General features: G+C 33.5%; 1 protein-coding gene across 14 annotated transcripts in view; it reads right to left on the bottom strand.

Annotated features, from left to right (window-relative positions):
* The window catches only part of TNNI3K (TNNI3 interacting kinase), a 323,082-nt gene that overhangs the window by 258,190 nt on the left and 45,304 nt on the right, over nucleotides 1–19,588 (bottom strand). For 13 of the 14 annotated variants that reach the window (XR_012512449.1, XR_012512451.1, XR_012512453.1 and 10 more), the window contains one exon: nucleotides 5,978–6,088. Coding sequence is in view for 8 of the 14 variants with exons in the window: in XM_074381016.1 (XP_074237117.1) it covers nucleotides 5,978–6,088 (111 nt within the window). In the remaining 6 variants the exon portion in view is untranslated. Of the gene's footprint in view, nucleotides 1–5,977; nucleotides 6,089–11,535; nucleotides 11,610–19,588 lie in introns of all 14 variants that reach the window. The other variant, XM_074381020.1, reaches the window with a different exon arrangement.

Genomic DNA, 19,588 nt, shown 5'->3' with positions numbered 1-19,588 from the left:
CAATTGGATGAGTGTTTATAATTTGAAAATGGGATATGGTAGGATAGAATAAATCCAATGATGATGATACTCTCCCTGCACAAGGTGTATATGAAAGTACACTTTTCTGTTAAAAAAAAAAACAAAACACTCGACAACCTCTACACATTGTACATTGGTTTACATGTTTGCTGCATGCCTTTCTGTTGGCTGCAGAGATTGACTTCTGGCAACTGCAGAAACTACTCACAAAACACCAATGGAACAGAGAAACAACTTTTAAAGAGTTATTTGATTAAATATAAAGTGTTTTACACTTGGAGCATGAGTGTGTTGTGTGCTCATATACCTACATTATATTTCCATAGATTATGATGCCCTGATAGTGAATGAGTTATAAAATTGGTTTTGAATAATTTAATGTTGCTTTAATTGCATGTGTAGTAATGCTTGGGCTTTAGACAGTAACATATTCAGTTTGCTTTTTCACTTTCTGAATACTTTTTTGTGTCTTATGGGTATAAGCTGTGTTACAGCAATAAATAGAAGAGTCTCTGGGGAGTAATTGCTCTTTTATTTAAAAGACTACAGATGTGAAGGTAGACCACCAGATTGGAGTCCCATCCAGCTTATTTATCCTCTGAATGCCCATGTAGATGTCATTCAATTTCTCCAGTTCTCAGTTTCCTCACTAAGAAACTGAGTCTGACAGTAGTTATCTCACAAAACAACCAAATGACAAATGTATGTGAGTGATAAAGTACCAACAAATGTTAACTAATATTTTTCCTTTTCCATGCCTGATAAAGCCTATGACTCACAATCTCCAGACCTAAAGGGAATAAGAGGATTTAATGCATGTTTATTGATTGCTGACAGGATCTTAGGCCTTGTACAAAGCAGTATATGCAAATGTAATGATAGATGCATTTATCAGTCAAAGAGAAGTATCGGAACCTGGGACAACTAATATTTGCCTACTCTTCAAAGCACAGTAAATTTAAATCTGAGTCCCAAATTGTAGTCAGCATGCCTAGGAATCTGCAGCACATGTTCTCTTCTATTATTGAAGAAGACAGCTGCCTAGTCAATGTAAATTTTATTGTAAGATTGCTTAATAGAATTCACAATTATGGGAGGACAAACATACTTGAGGCACTAATGGAAGGTCTGAATTTGATATGTGGAGACAAAGAGTCCTGTCAGACTTAGCATCAGCTATTGTTTCACAGAGAAAGGTGGGCAATAAAAGATAGTGACTACTAACGAAAGGGAACACCCACTGATCTGTTGCTATCTCTGCTAACCACGATAATAAAAAATAGGAGTGGAATAAGCACCTAAATTTTTAGTATAGTAAGGAAATAGTCAATGTATATTTTATCCTAATGTGCTCATCCTTTCTGCACTAACCTCTCTGATGTCTGGGATCCTTTAACCCTTGAAGCTCTCCTAATTGTAATATTAATATAATCCTAGTCTTTTTCATATCTCTGAGCAATTCTTTATTTCCTTCAATGGCTATTCAATAATTCCATAAGTCCCTGCACAGATTCTCTTAGGACCATTCATTATAATCAATATACAATTTTCAGCTATTATTATGGCTCCTAATATTATCTCTCTACATGTAATTTCTAAAAATTTACATTAAGCCCAAACATGTTCATTAAATGCCATTTGTATGTTCCTGAATGATTAATAAACACTTTCACTTGAAAATTTGAATGTCATCAGAAAATCAACATGTCTGGAGCTAATTGATTTTTCCTCAGAATTGAATCCTTTACCCAAGCTTTTATCTTTCTTTGTTTAATCATCATGTAATCACACTAGAATTCATGCTAAATAATGCAATCAAAGAAATCCTTTAAAAAGGTTACTTATCAAATCTTCAATTATTCTCTTATTCAAAAACTTTCTCAATAGTTCCCTCTTTCCCATGGGAAAAATAAATCACATTGGTTCTTCTAAGTTTCTTTAAAAAGGGAGAAAGTCTGTATTCTACTAATCTCTTTATCTCCCACACTTTCTCCTCTTGTGTGTTACATATTGTAAACCACAGTAATTGCTTCTTGCATTGATAAACTCCTTAGACTTCTACTCTCCAGGGTTCCTTAGTCTGGTTCATTCTTAACTCTCTTTACCTAGAGGAACTCTTCACAATTTGTTTCATGTTACCATTTTACTCACCGTCCCTTAAATGAGCTTAGCTTTTTTTTTCTTTCCTGTTTGTGGGACAGAGTCCTCTTCTTTTTGCTGTCTAAGTTCTCATCATAGTTTAAAGAGCAGTCCAGTTTCAAATCCCCTCTCACAACTACTTCCCTAACTCTTGGAGTCCACATTAATCTCTGATAAGGTTTGGCTCTGTGTCACTACCCAAATATCATCTTGAATTGTACTCCCATAATCCCCACATTTTGTGGGAAGGGCGTGGTGGGAGATAATTGAATCATAGTGGGGGTTTCCCCCATACTGTTCTGATGGTAGTGAGTAAGTCTCAGGAAACCTGATCATTTTATCTGGAGTTTACATTTTATATATCATTTATTCTCTCTTGGCCTGCTGCCATCTATGTAAGATGTGATTTGCCCCTCTTTGCCTTCTGCCATGATTGTGAGGCTTCCCCAGCCATGAGAAACTGTAAGTCCAATCAAACCTTTTTCTTTTGTGAATTGCCAGTCTTAACTCTTCTAATTATGTGTTCTCTGAGATTTTCTCTATATGATTGTTATGTTTCAAATTATAAATGTCTCCTGACTTATGATGGTTCAGCTTAAGATTTTTTGACTTTACAATGGTGTGAAAGTGATACATAGCAGTGGAAACCATACCCTGAATACCCACACAACCATTCTGCTTTTCATTTTTAGTACAGTATTCAATAAATTACATAAGATACTCAGTATTTTATTATAAAATAGGTATTGTGTTAGGTGATTTTGCCCAACTGTAGACTAGTGTAAAGTTCTGAGCATATTTAAGGTTAGCTAGGCTAAGCTATGATGTTCAGTATGGTAGATGTGTTAAATGCGCTTCTCATTATGATATTTGCCACTCATGATAAATTTATTCAGATACAACCCCATCATAAGATGAAGAACACCTGTAATCCTAATTATCAAACCTACTTTCATCCTTCCTACTCCTTACTTATAATTATATTGCTGTTTTACTTTTGAATTGCTTATAAATTTTTTCTGCATATCTATTTTGTGGCCCAGCTATATTACAAAATATTTAGGGAAAATCTATGCCTTATTTTGTTGTATCATTCCTATACTAACCGTTTATAGACAAATGTATAGTCAAAAATCGTTAAATGCATTAATAAATATGGGTAAAGATATATTGACAGTATTTACTACAATTATAGTTGACCCTTGAACAACAGAGGTTTGAACTGTGCAAGGCTACATGTACATGGATTTTCCTTTACCTCGGCCTCCCATGAGATAGCAAAACCAATCTATTCTCTTTCTCCTCTTCCTTAGCCTATTTAATATGATGGAAATGGGTATGAAGACCTTTATGATCATCCACGTCCACTTAATAAATAGTAAGCATATTTTCTATTCCTTGTGATTTTCTTTATAACGTTTTCTTTTCACTAGCTTACTTTAATATTATAGTATATAATGCATGTAAAATTAAAAATATGTGTTAATGCACTGTTTATATTACCGATAAGACTTTCAATCAGCAGTAGGTTATAAATAGTTAAGTTTTAGGATAGTCAAAATGTCTATATAGATTTTCAACTGTACAGAAGATCAGTGTTCCCAACCCCCACATTGGTCAAGGTTAATGGTAATAGTTTTAAAAGAAATAATAAAAAAATATTCATTTTGAATATGATGATTTTAGATATTTTCAGATACCCTTTTTTATTACTTGATCAGTAATTTAATTAGTCCCCTATGTAAGAAAAAAATAAAGGCTAATATATCTATACTTGATTTTTGCAGTGTTAGATATTGACTGTAAAATCATCAAGTATCAGCTAATTAGGGAAGTCAGACAACTCATAAAGAATTGCAAGACAGAAGTAGAGATTTCTTTGGCATACTTTGATGAGGTTTGCCCTAAGTCTGGTAGAATCAATCTAATACTTCCTTCCATATTATTATTTAGAAAGAAAGAAAATAGAGCTATTTGAATAGGAGATGAAGAAACTAAGTTCTTAACCACTTTGCTTTAGAAGACACTGCAATTCTATCATTCACAAAAGTAATCAACACATTAGGAAAAAAGGGATTTTGTTTTGAAAACATATTCTGTCATTTTCCTGGCATTAAGAGGTTGATCTTGTTTTGCTAGAACTTAGTGTCTACTGCATAAATTATTTCACCCAGACTTCTTAGTATTTACCACTCATTTACTTTATCACTGGCCTCAGTTGATTTCTTTTGTTTTTGGAAAAAATTTGTATTTAAGTGAATCTAATGAAATTTCCCCTTTCCTCATAGATAACACAAACTCACTTATATTTACAATGAATCTCATGAAAAAGATTTATTTTCTAGGAAATAAAGTGATACAGAAAGGGGTGGAAATGTCAACATGAAGGAAACTGTTTTGCTCTCAATGAAATATTTTGTTCTATATGCAGCTGTTTGTTCAGTTTGTGTGTGTATATGTATGTGTGTGTATTAGTGAAGAAGGTATAATTGAATTTGCAACATGACTAAAAGGGAAAAACAGATAACTATTTAATAATGAGGATGTGAGACTTCTCATTTTCTATACTGTTGAGCTATGTTGTGTTTCCACAATTGAGAAAGTATAACAATCATGGGATTTTGAGTAAAAAGATCAGGATTCCAAACATGGCTCTTTTTCTCAATGGCTTTGTAATTTGTCAAGACAATTACTATTTAAGAGCTTTAGTTTTGCATCTATCAAATGGCAGCAGCAATAAAAACTATTCCTTGAGGATTTGTGAAGTTAACCAAATCATGGAAATGGAAGTCCTTCCCATAATATGATACGTAAAATTAATACTTTAAATTCAAGTCAAGATCCAGAGTCCTTCCTCTGACCTTTAAAACACTGTGTGACTTGGCTTGGAACCATTCACCAGACCTTGTCTTCATCATTCTACCTCCAATTCACTCCAATCTAACAACCCTGGCTCAATCATGTCCCTCATATATACCCAGCCTTTTTAGGCTTCAGGGTCTTTGCAAGTGCCATTCCTTAAGCTTAAAATTCTTTTCTCTCCTTTTACATGGCTGACATTCTCATTACGTTTAAATCTCTGTTCCTATATCACCTCCTTTCAGAGGCCTTTCTGTATAGCTTATTTAAAATGGTGCCCATTTCTTTCTTGTTTTCATTTTATCTCACTTTATTAGTTTTATGTTACTCACTATTAATTATCATTATATAATATTTTCTTATCTTTCTTGTCTATTTTACTCTTTACAGCTAAACTCTACAAAATGAAAATTTTGCTTGTCTTTCTAGCTGTGATCCCAGCACCTAGAACAGAATCTGGTGCATAATAGGTGATGAATAAATATTCATTCAAGTAATGCATAAGTAGATGAATGAGCGAATAATTTTTCATTTTGTCCTTTGCATTAAACAAACTACAAAGTGCTTTATGTGAATCATCTAATTTAATCATTATAATAGGTTTACTTATATTCCTATTTTATAAGTGAAGAAAAGAGGGATGTCGTGAGATCCACTAACTTCCCCAAGGTTAAAATCTCAAGTTGTCGAAACTGAGATGCTATAAACCCGCTGTATATCTAGCTACCTTTATGTTAATTGATGATTGCATACACTATTATAAAATGGTCTGAATTGACTATCCAATGCCCATTTATAGGGCTAAATTTTACCCCAATAAGAAATGAATGTGTTTAATAGCTAAAAAATAAACCAACTTGTAGAGTCTCAAAGACAGACAGTATTTGAAAACAGTTAAGAACAAGAATCCAAAACTTAGATAACTTTTGTTTTCACAGGTGCCAAAGGTACGACTTACCTCTAGGTGGCCAGCTATTGTAGCAATATGGAGGGCAGTGAGGCCACCATATCCAACCTGCTGTATATCAGCTCCACTGTGAAGCAGAGAAGTGATCAATTCTGCATTATCCTGTAAGGGAACACATCTTAGTGTTACTTTTCTACTAATAGCAGGTTTAAAAGCTGTGCAACATGATTTATTGATTTTCTGCCTATCAGTCAGTTCGGGTACTCAAAGGAAACTTAAATGTGATTTCTGGCATAAGAGCATGTTAGATACCAGAGAATAGTTCTCAGGTGGTGGAAATGTAGGACCAAATGACAGAGATGTTCAGTTCCAATCAATACTTGATTGAACAAGAAAGACAGAAAGGACATTACGTACGGTTAGGCTCTTGCAAACCCAAACTCAATTTTACATGTATGTTATTCTAATGCATATTCTTTTCTAGCAACTAAAATTAACTCCCAATGAGGTCAGGAATTTACAGAAACAGTTTAAAGGTTTAATTTTTTCTTCTTTTATAGATGAGGATGAAATACACCATTTAAGAAGAGAGTATGAACCAAGTACCGAACAAAGTGCATGCAGCCCAGTAGACTGTTTCATGTTAGTTCAGTAATTTCTTCTCATCTAATATATAATCATTAAATCTATGCATAATTAATTCATAGTGTCTTTCTTAACTTGACTCATTTTACCAGTGAATATGTTAGAACTATTATTTGAGCCTCCAAATTTGAAAAATTTATGCAGTAATTAAAGTAATTCTTTTTTACTTTTTATAGTATTATTTTTATTTCTGCCTTTGGAAAGACAGGAAATAATATTTATAACATTAATAGTAATTAACATTAACTGAATTTTTATTTTATAGTTCAATTTTGTAATTTTGTTTGGTATTTAATCTTTGTAATACAAAGATTTCCATGTTTAAGCCTTTCCCTGAAAGTAAGAAAACCCCAACTTCTGTAATATTTGGTCTATCAACACCTCAAGTAGCAATAAAGTCAAGTCTTCATAACATAAGCCAGTGCATTTATGACTTACATACATATACTATCAAATACTGTTTGTTAAGAAAAATTTACCATTAAAAAGCAAAGTTTGATTTCTTATTGCTGTCACACCTACATAAAAGCCTACAAGAAGTTCTAAAAAACGAATAAACTTTGATGAAGAGCTAAAAATAATAAAATTAATTTTATAGTTTGCAAATCTTCCCCCTTTTCAAACTGTTCTTCCAAGAAAGTAAAATAAAGATTGTATCTTCAACCTTTATTCTTCCATTGACTCTGTATGCTTGAACTATAAACTTTTATTTTCTCCATTTTTCCACTGAAGCTAAGCTAGTTTTATCTTCATTCTTGCCTTCATCATCCAACCTTCTGAAAAAAGACATTGATTTTGGTGACAGTTCTGATCTCATTTTTTTAGCAATCTTTAGGTAAGTATACCCAAGTTTCGCATAAATCTCAAATGAGTTAACCATACTTTTTCTATATTGAATCTTGCTTTTCTCACACTACTCCTCATTAAGGCAGATTTATTTTTCACTCCTCTTTGCATTGTATTATCAAGAGAAGTCACCATAACTGTTTCTTCCACTTAGGGCATTAAGACCTCACCAGTCTCCTGAAATCAGTTCTTCAATTTGTAAAGGTAAACTATTTATCAAATCCAATGTCTTCCTAGTCATTCTCTCTATAATTAGATCATCTCTTTCTCCTGGAAATTCTTATCTCCTTCGTTTTCCTAAAACTATACATTCTTTGATTTCTTTGTGTTGCCTATTCTTTGTTTCTGTCTGTCTCCTAACACTGTGATTTGGAAATTTAACCCTAAGCCACTTTCCCATTTTAAAGGTCACCTTGTTAATTCTTATACAACCTGATAAATACATCTTTGGTCCTGACTTCTCTGCTAAGTCTGAGTCCCATATAATTTGCCTACCAATAGCATCTCAAATGCAAAATTCAAAATTGCTCTTGTAACTATCATTTACTATTTTCCCAGGCTGACTTGTAATCATCTAGCATTCCTTATTTATATTAATGGAATTTTTATACCCGAAGGGACCTGGAGTCCCTTCAGCTCAATTAGTTTCAGAATTCTACAGGTTTTAACTCACGTATACTCACATTTCTTCTTATTTCTAACATAATCCTATGTATTACACAGCTTGCTAGCTAATGTCCTTCACTAATACTTTTTCTCATTGCAGTCCATCCTCCATACGATTAGATACATTTTCCTACACCCAATTTTGACCATGCATTTCCCTTTTCAATACACTCTTTATATGGTAAACACATATTTGTTCATCATATCTGATGTAACAAACTCTTTTCTGAGCAGCGGTGACACTGCAGTGAGTAAAGACAGTGAAATCCCTGCTCTCACAGAGCTTATATTTTACTATGTTTATGTGAATGGAGAGACAAAAAGTAAACAAGTAAGAAATTGTTATACAGTAGCTTAAAGTACCAACTGCTATGAGATGAAAACAGACACATGATTAGATGGCTATTTTAAACTGGGTAATCAGGGAAAGATTCACTGCAGACGTGAACTTTGAGATAAATGCTAAATGCCAGAAAGTCACAATTTCAAGGTTAAGCATTAAAATACGAAAAATAGCTAGTGCAAAAGTCATAAGACAGATAAAAGTTTGGTGTGTTTGAGGAACAACAACAAGGTCAATGTTGAGTAAATGGTTAAACAAATGAAAAGACGTTTTCAAGATGAGGTCACGGATGTATACTCTTGCAGGACTTTATAGGCCATGGTATGGGTATTGGGATTTTTCCCAAGTGCAATAGGTAGTAGTGAAATAAAATGGTAGAGAGATGGGGAAGAACCAGGAAGAAGCAGAGTTTTAAGCAGAAGTAAAATGTTTTGTTTTCACATGTTAAATTTGAGCTGCATATAATGCAGGATTAAGATGCAGGTCATAGAATTAGCCTTCCTAATTAGAATTTCAGCTCTGACAATGACTATGTGAACTGGAGCAGTTCTGTCACCCTTTTTTGCTGATTTCTTTAATTATATAAAAAGGAAAGAGTAATTGCATCCACCTTAAAATTGTTCTGATAATACCTATAAAGCAATGAAAAGGTACCTGGCACCTACAATGCCCAATAAAATTCATTATTATAGGACACAGGAGTCTGGGGCTCAGTATAACCTCAGTGCCAAATAAAATATTGATTTGATTTCATCACTTAACTTCTCTTTCTCCTTTCCCTTTACCTCCTCCTCAGAACTCCACTCCCTCTGCTTCACGAGTTAGGCATTGAAACAAAGGAATAAAACATGAAAAAAGGCTGTACCAGTCCTGGAAGTGAGAAAATGTCAGCTAGTTTAGCCATGCATAGGCTGCCAGAAACTGAGAACTCCTCCTCCAGAGAAAACAGTTCACAGGAGTTAACTCTCACTTCACCAATAACCTTGGTGAGGTCTAAAGACATGAGTAGTCTTGACATAAACGGAGAAAACATTGACTTAAAACATTTTCCCTGAAGATGGTCTGAAATTTAAATGCAGAGAAGTAGAAAAGGCCTTTTAAGCATAAAATTATATTTTAAAATATAAAGTATGATAGATTTGAGCAAATTAAAGTGTTAAAAACAGTATTATCAGGCAAGTGACAAATTGGAGAAATATTCACAACATATAACACTGACAAATGGTTTACATATTTAATACATAAATAACTTGTATAAATCGGTAGAAAGATGAATACTGTTTTATTCGCCAATTTTATTTATTAATGAATGTCTGCTTTATGACAAACACTGTACTAGGCTAAATTAAAATAAATTCTATGTAAATCACAGAGCATGTGAAACATTTATCTATTAGGCAGATTTTAGTAAACACACATTTATCCTGTCCTCAAGTAAAAAAGTACATTAAGATTCCTTCAGATTGGGCAAATGGTAAGGTCAAAAGTTAAGAGTAATAATTTATCCTTTCATAATTTGGTTGGATTTCCCAAGATTGACCTCTAATTGATCTAAATACTTATTAACTGAATACTACCAAAATAGAACTGTTATCTTATGCAGCTATGCTAAAGGGAATAAATATGAAGCAGTAATTGCTGCATATAAATTGCTTACTGTAAGCCAAGTTCCATGCAAAATGTTTCATCTATATCCTCTCTTTTAAGCTTCACAATTTGCCTATAAGTGAAAATAATTATTAACCCTATTTTGTAGCTGATATCACTCAGGCTTAAAGAATTTAAAGTACTAACTGAACTTTACTTTGTAAGTGTTGGAGATAGATGCAAACCCAGGTCTGTTGAACTCCAAAGTCAATACTTCACTTCTGACTTTCCATATCTCAAGGAAAAACTTATCCAATCTCCAGGAAAAACTGACAGGACATACTTTTGTTGTATTAAACTCATACCCTTCTTACTCTACAGGAATATTTTGTCCTAATGAAATAATTTTAAGAGTCAGCAGTATGGTACACACCTCCCAGAAAAAAATTTTCCTGTAAAATGCAAACATTCGGTAAATTTTGAATATTCTAAGTTTGATGTCATTTATTGCTTCCACTTTACTATATGTAACAAATATCTAATGACAATGCTTTTAAAAGAAAGTCTCTTAAGACTTGCTTAGGGAAGAGTCTTGTGGGAACTGGCAGGTTTCCTTTATGTACTCAGTAGCCAAATTTAAAGCATTATCATTCAATGTGACACACAGAAGTATCCTAAAGTGCAGGATAAATAAGCTCTTTGTAATGTATTCATGCGTATAATATTTATTATTTTTAAACGGAAGAAAATCCATATGTGAAAGAATGAGGCTTAGATAAAAAAGCAGTCCACCTATATCCTTGACAAATGGAATTTGAGGTAGAATAGATCTCCCAAAATGTATGTAAATGGATAAAAACATTTTGTAACGGTAGTAACTGCAACTCTGTACTATTCATAAAACCTGAAAACAGCACTTACTTAATATCCTACTTTGTTGTTAGCTCTGTGATTACTGCTGTGGATAAAGCCAAGATAAGCAGTCACTATATCACAGAGCTCAAATCCTCTACTACTATATTACATACATTGTAAAAATGTATTTACTAACAAAAAATATTTTCAACTGCAGTTCAGTATAAAAAATAAACTGATGTATAAAAATGTACTTTCTTCTGATTATGGACATAATATACCTTCTGGTGGTTTCAAAACATGGTGATCATTCACTTATAGGCTACTCATGGGTATTTGTGATCTACGCCTTTTCCCCTTGAACCTGGGTGGATTGTGACCAATAGCATGAAGCAGTGTTCCTTTTCTAAGGCTAGGGCATAGAAGACAACACAGCTTCCTTCTTGTTTGTTGAAAAACTTGCTCTGGGAGCCCTGAACTACCATGTAACAAATCTGACTAACCTGTGGTAGCCACAGTTATAAGGAAACACAGGCCAAATAAAGGCTCTTCAATCAACTGTTTTAGCTAAGTTCAGCCTTACTGTTATCTCAGCCAGTGTGTGATGCCTCCAGAGAATTGCAGTCTACAGACTGATGAAAAAACCTAGTCATTCACATTTTCTCACCTGAGGCTCTAAACACTGTGGAGCAGAATCAAGCCATCCACACAGCATCTTGTCTCAATTTTTGAACTAAGAATCTGTGAGAATAAAAAATTAGTTACATTAGAGGACCAAGTTTGGGGTAGTTTGTTATGCCCCAACAGACAACCAGAATGCCTCAGAGCAGAAAATGTAAAAAACAAAGAAAAGGAACAAATAATTCAATAACCCATAGTACTACCACATAATCACTATTATCATTTATGTGTGTATTTCCCCCTTCCATTCTTAGTTCTATGTATGTATGTTTGTGCAACTAGATGGAGCACAAGCTACCCCAGGAGAGCAAACTCGAGTTTGCATATTGATGGGCACTTCCTACATTTGTGACATGTTTCTTAACCTTTTGAGCTGCCAAGTTTTTGTCTGTGCAATGAAGAAACAATTGTATCATTCTCATAGCACTGTTGTGGGGATTAAATCAGATAATGTCATGTTTAGTACAATGCTTGACACATAATTATTATTATGTACACTATTGATCTAATTCTACATATAGGTAATTTCCTTTTTTCATATATTGTAGAATCATGACCATTTCTTCATGTGTGGCAGAAATAGAGATATGTCACTGACACCTCCTTTATGAAGAATGTGGGCAGATGGTGGTTCGCTGGCAGCTTTCTCAGTTATTTCAGTATCCACTACAGCATTAGAGCTGTGGTCAGTTTCTTCTCTGGGTGGCCCTTACCCCCAGTCAATGAATGAGTAAGGTGATGGTAAAAGAAGGGCCTCGACATTTCTACCCTGTGTGGCACTCCTTTCATTGGCAATTTTTCCTCTGGAGCTCCTCAGTGGGCTGGCGGAGATTTTAGCAGATCTTTATTGTAGTCTGACAGCTCTTCATAACCAATTCCGTTTCCTTCCTTTTCCTTTCATAGGTGTCACCTTTAAATAAATCTCTTGCACTCTTATATTCTTTTCAAGGACTGCTTTTCAGAAAACCCAATTGGCATTCCATAGCATAAAATGTGTTTCGTTAATGTAGCTTTCAATTAGGCTCAACTGGGATTTGAAATTAGGTCTTCCGATTTTTAATACTATGCTTTTCTTAATATATCATGTAATTCCCCCCTCTCCCAATTACCCTTCAACTACTAATAATTTGTCTTTCATGTATAAGCCCTGACCTTGTACTTCTCATTTGTTTTTTTAAAAAAATAATACTTATCTTATTTATCTTACAAGGTTGTAATAAAGATCAAATGACAAAATGTATGTGCAAATGCTTATAAATTCAAGATACAGGTATAAGTTTATATTCATATTAAATGTATCACCCCCAAAATTGGCCTACCTCTATGAGAATATTCACCTTATGACTCAACCCACTCTATCTCAAGAGATGTTTAATCACAAAATACTTAACTTTTTATCTATAGGGTTACAGAGTTGGCCTAAATTCTTTTCCGTAATATCTTATTCACCTCTAATATTCCCTGAAGTGTCATATCTAGCTCCAAGAAGGAGCTGAACTTAGTTTGGAAAGAAAACTGTGTTCTCTATAAAAATAGAGAAATATAAATAAATGTTTTAATAATAGGTTTCTCTAAGTATATTTTTTCTTCACCAACAGTTTATCCGGCATAGCAATTGTTAAAGTTTATGTGTTTTTATAAAGAAATTTTTTTTAAAAAAAGGCAATTTTGGAGGCTTTGAAGAATAATATTAAGTTTTCCTTTAGGACAAGGAACTATTCAGGGCTTCAGTATGAAATGTACTTAGTTCCAGGCATTAAAATTTAATGGACTAGAGCTGCCTCGTGCATCATAGACATCCCCAGTGAAAGTATCTATTAATCAGTATGAAAATATCTGCTCACTCACAAAAGTTCATATCTACATGCCTCTTGTTGAAATAATTCATAATTTATTTTCACAAAAGATACCAGTTTTTAAGAGTTTCAGTGTGGTGGAAATACTTGACTTTGCTTGAAATTTTAGAAAAAAAGAGAAGTAACACATTCTTGGATTATCTGTATTCCTGCTTTGGACCTATTTTTCCCTTCACTTCTGCCAACCCTCCTTCATATATTTTCCCATTTTCCCTAATGTCTTTCTCCCTGCAGGCTGCTTCCAACTGAACATCCTTAAATCATCTCATTTAATAATATATTGATGATGTAACAAGAAGAGGTAATAAGAGATAATAAGAATCTCTAGCTGTTGTGGTGGGGTCGGGGAAGTAAACACACGCTACTTGAAAAGACATAGTAAGTACTTTATTTTTTAAAATTTGTTTTAGTAATAATATCTATTTTAAGTTTAAAAATAGCATTTAAACAAACTCTGAATTTTTATATTTATTCCAAGGAGTAAGAGTTTAAAAAGATAGGACAATGCTGTTTCAGCAAACTTCCTGATCTGGCCTCTCCTCAAATACTGCCCAATCTTGTACTTTTTGGAAGAATAATTAATGTTTATTGCCTCCACTTCCCTAACTCTATTCATTTCCAACCCATTTTTATATCTTCTTCTCCCAAACATTTACTAAAATATCCCTTGAAGAGATATCTGACAATTTCCTAATTTCTAATTCTAATGGCCCAAATAGGACACTATTTTCCCCCTTGTCAACCTGATCCTGCCTCCCTTGAAATATTTTTCTTCTCCCCAGTTACCAAAGAACTATAACTTCATTCTTTCACTTATAAAACATCTATTTATTAATGTATATAAATCAAGGATTGATCTAAGCACTCAGAATAAGATGATAAGCAACTTGGATCTGATCTCTGCTTTGGTGGTGCTCATAATTACTATCAGAGGTTACAAACAGGCTACAAGAGGAATAGACAGATATATGGCTTAGCCTGTAAAGTTTTTGTGACTAAAAATCTACATTAATGGTGAACATTTAAATATTAGGAAACTTCACATAATTTATGATTCTCTGAAATTTGGGGCAGTAATGGGTCTACATTTTTATGACAGTGATTAGCTGAAGCTGAAGAGTGACCATTGCCTTTATATGAGGCAAGTTTTCTAAGTTACCACAGTCTTCAAGTTTTAGTTACCATTTATCATAGTCTGTTGTATTATCTAACACTTTCATTTACTTATGTCATCCTTGAAGAGATGTGAGATTGTGTTCCCTAATATAGAGGAAGATAGAGAGATGTAGTCAAGTATTAACATAGTAATAACATGGAGTAGCATACACAGTATAGTAAGTACTGGGTGCTAAGAGAGTACATTGTAGCAATACCTAACTCACACTTGGGAGGTATCAAGGAAGGCTTTCCAGAAAATACTACAGCCTGGTGTAACAACTGAAGTAGAAATTACAAATTACCATCTTCAGTCAGAATCCTATTAACATTTTGTTGAGAACATGTTCATTTAAAAGAGATTATGAAATTTTATTGAGAACATGTTCATTTAAAAGATATTATGAAATATTTGGTTACTAGAAAAAAATGTGCATATAAATAAGCTATCTTAATGATTACTCTATGAGTAAAAATTTTCTCTAGTTTCTTAAGTGAGGACCTAGTATTAAAGTGTTTAAAAGTCACCATTAACTGGATAGTTTAGTTAAAAATGCAAAAAGTGGAATTCTTTTTTTTTTTTTTTTTGAGTCTTTATTTTTCTTCAAAGTATTTCTTATTACTATCTTGTCAAATTCCCATTTGGGGAAAATGCAATCTTTAATCAGGAACCTTTATTTGTTTAAACAAAAAGGTAACTTAGATTTAAAAAATCAATTTAAGCGAATGAATATTTTAATATGTCCTCTAAAACAGCGGTTCTCAACAGGGAGTGATTTCTGCAACTCAGGAGTGATGTCTAGAGACATTTTTGGTTTTCACAACTGGGCACGAGGGAAGTAGCTGCTGTCATATACAGAAGAGAGGCCAGTGATGCTGTGAAACATTTTTATAATGCACAGGAAAGCTTCCCACAACAAATAATTATTCAATCCAAATTGTCAGTAGTGCCAAGGCTGTGGAATCTTGGTCTAAATAGACAGCATTTAGAGACTGTGAGGCATTTACTTTGGGTCTTTGGTTTTAGGATAGTTGAAAAAAAATTTTAACTTTGCAGTTAAATATATGTGCTAAGGAGGAAAAGAAGTCAGGATAAAATATATTAATATAATGATTCAGGCTATGAATCACCACTGATAGAAAACATAGAGTTTTCTGATGGGCACAGTTGTATAGCAAAATGTACCTAGGTCTGCTAAGCCAGGCAACATAGGCTTAATTCAATTTTTCCCCCATTCATGTCCTTCTCCTTTTAATACATATACAGAATCACTTCTGCTTCTGAATGATTGGAATTAGATCTTGCAAGAAATATATAGGATGAGATAAATGACCATTACCATTCAATATCTGCCTTTATCATATGAAATGTTTTTTTAAAAAGTTACTGAATCAAAATGCTACTTCTTTCTCTCTAAAGAAATTTAATTAAGTGGCTTGTCTGTGTATCGAATAAAAGTTAAATGTAAGGCTAAATTAGATGGTCTAATAGAATTTTGTTCATTAGCTTTCTCAATTAAGATCTTCTAAACTATATCAGAGGTCTCAATTTTTTCCCCAAAGTCTTGTGTTTCATTTTAGAAATACAATTTAGATACTACCTAAAAAAGTATGCTCTATAGTGGGATATAAATATGACAACAATCTTGTAATAAAATTCATTAGGGTAAAAAAATTAGAAACTCCACTTGTATACATTTATATATGAAGATAAATTAAGTTTTATTAATGTTTAACATGTAAATTTACACTGGTGGCCTCAGTTCATATATTAGTCATGTGTCACATATAGTACCCAAAGTAGAACATATAAATACTTGACATTCAACATGGGAAAGGACGGAGAGCTGCCTCTCATTTCTTTTTTTTTTCTTTAGCTTTTAGTTATTGAGGATGTGCTATAGCTTACATGAGCCAAAGTAAGTGGATTTTTAAATTTTAATATCAACTTTTAACTGAATAGACACTTTTAAATTTGGCAGGTATCTTTAAAAGAGTCCTGTGAAGAAAATATACATCATATAGATATTACTAAGTTAAGAAGCAGCAAAGAAAAAGCTGGTACTTTTTCTACCATTCTGAGCTTCATATAAGTCAATTTTCTAGTCTAATCATATTTGTAATAAACTTGTCAAAATATTTTATATTATCAAAAAGGCTATTTGAAATATAAACGTACAGCTACAAACTTTAGCACTGATTGTCTTCCAAAAAGTAGATTTTGCCTTAAGCTATTAACAGATATTTATTTGTTAATGTATATAATTATGGACACATGTGTGTATTTCAGGGTACTAATTTTATAGAGTACATGATAAAAGTTGTTTGGAGTCCATTGATGTAAGTATAGACTTGAGTCTTTACAGGCCCTGTATACTGAGGAATCAAAGAAAAAGACTTAGTCCCAAAGTCCAAAGTTCACAGACCAACATTTGAAATATGCAAATAAACAAATAATTATAAGTGCTGTAATAAAAGATAATGTAAACTTGTAATTGAAACCCAAAAGAGTGTATAATAATATCTTTCTGCGAGTTCCAGAAACTCAGTTTATCTTGGTTTTAAATAAGTAATAATTTTGCATCAGGAAGAGAAATAAAAAATTTAAGCAGAAAAAATTATAAGAACAAAAATAAAGATGTGTGGAACTGCTTGGCCTAAAGAATGGAGTTATCTAAAACGGCGATCTTCAAACCAGTCTGCAAATACATCAGCTGGGATTTTTTTAAAATGTACATTCTGGTTGTGATGGTTAATTTTAGGTGTCAGCTTGACTGGGCTAAGGGATGCCTAGATAGCTAGTAAAACATTATCTCTGGGTATGTCTGTGAAGGTATTTCCAGAAGGCATTAGCTTTAGTTTGTTTGTTTGAGACAGGGTCTCACTCTATTTCTCACCTGAGTGTAGTGGCATGATCTCCCACCTCAGCCTCCTGAGTAGCCGGGACTATAGGCAGGCACCACCACACTTGGCTAATTTTTAGTAGAGATGGGGTTTCACCATGCTCATCTCAAACTCCTGAGCTCAAGTAATCCACCTGCCTCAGCTTCCCAAAGTGCTGAGATTATAGGCATGAGCCACCATTCCCTGCCAGCATTTTCACTAGTAGACTGAGTAAATATGATCACTCTCACTAATATGGGTGGGCGTCATCTAATCTGTGGAAGGCCTGAATAGAACTAAAAGGTAGAGGGAAGGTGAATTTGTTTTTATTTGAGCTGAGACATCCATATTCTGCTGTCAGACATCACTGATCCTCGTGCTTGGGCCTTTTGACTCAGACTAGGATTTACACCCTAGGCTCCCCTGGTTCTCAAATCTTTGGACACAGACCAAATCATACTATTAGTTTTCCTGATTCTCCAGCTTATAGATGAAAGATTATGGGATGTTTGGGCTCCATAATCATGTGAGCTAGTTCCTATAATAAAAATGTCTCTAGATAGATAGATAGACAGATCCATTGATCCGATTGGTTAAGTTTCTCTAGAAACCCGTGAATAGTACTGGTTGAAAATGACTAGATAGGAAACAAGAGCAGTATTTCTGAAATCTTTAGTTGAGGTAAATGCTACGGATCATATGATCACAATTTGAGTTGCCAAGCTTGAACAGTAATCCTCAATATGTAGACTTAGATTGCTTACATCAAAATTCCTAGGTTGTTTGTTAAAAATTTAGATTCCTGGAATACCCTAGATGTACTAACTTAAATGCAACTAAAGTAGAAAGAGAAACACTCATTTCAAACATATAGTTACTATATGATTCTCATGCACAGTAAATTGAAAAACATTGGGATTGAATGAGCAGGGACTACAGGAAAAGAGTCTGGAAAGTGATTCTAGAAAAGTTATGAATTAAGGGAGCTTGAATCTCTTATTTAGGAATTTGAATTTCATTATACAGGCAATGGATGACAATAGAAAGTTTTAAAGTGAGCACTAATATCATAGATTTTTGTTTCCTTTAGATCATTTTGGAAGCAATGTAAAAAATAGACATGGTCATGGCATAACAACTTATATAGACTTTCTCTATTGACAAATAAAATCTACAGAATGGAACAAAATATATGATATAATTGTTCTCAAGCACTGAAGAACAGAAGCAAAGATCTGTGTCCTTTAGGAAAAGGGAAAGATAAAGCAAGTCACACAATATCCCATGATTGCCCAGGTTTTCTGCCTAAAATAGTTTTCTGCAAAAAAGCACAATATGAAAGTCTCACTGAGTTAAGAGTGTAGATCAGAATTCTGATATTACGAAATGGCTGTAATTTGCGGATCAGGGTAACTGAGAAGAAGCTGCACAGAGGCACTGCAGAATTCTCCATGGAGATCCATCATGAGTCCTTGAGCTGATCTAGAAAAGATCACCTGATTTATGGCTGAAAGGTAAATGGTGGTGATACTGGAGGTCACGCAATACTGGGGGATTTTGGAATTCCAGTTAGCAGGAAAAAAGAGACTTTACTGAGTCTCTTGGAAAGGCTTGGGAATTCAGGCGACATACCAAAAAAAAAAAAAAAACATGCTTTAGGAATAAGGACCATGTCCAGGAGTGAGAACCACATGCTAGAATAAGAGGTATTCCAAGAGGCTAAGTTCAAACTAAATAGATTCAGCCTTAACAAAAAATCAAATCAAAGCTGACTCGATCAAATGTATCCACCAGAAATGTAACTGCCCGCCAAAAATGAAACAAAAACAAATATAAAAAAAACTCAACATTCTTTAAAGGAAGATGACATGATAAAGATTTCCTATAAAATATTATACATAATTTCTAGCTTTCAATAAAAAATTAATCAGTATACGAGGAAATAGAAAGATGTGCTCTGTAGTCAAGATAAAATAGAAACAAATAGTGAGCTAATCTAGATGTTGAAAACAGCAGATTGGACATTTAGTCACTCATAATAGGTTCAAAAAATAAAGGAAAATATGGAAAATGAAATAACAGATGTGTCATAGCAGAGAAATTGGAATTACATCTTATTCTTAATAAATAAAAATTCTGGAAGCA

The sequence above is a fragment of the Saimiri boliviensis genome, chromosome 11 (assembly GCF_048565385.1).
Source record: "Saimiri boliviensis isolate mSaiBol1 chromosome 11, mSaiBol1.pri, whole genome shotgun sequence".
NCBI lineage: Eukaryota > Metazoa > Chordata > Mammalia > Primates > Cebidae > Saimiri > Saimiri boliviensis.
The sequence above is the reverse complement of the archived record's forward strand: the minus strand, read 5'-3'. Positions and strand labels throughout refer to the sequence as shown.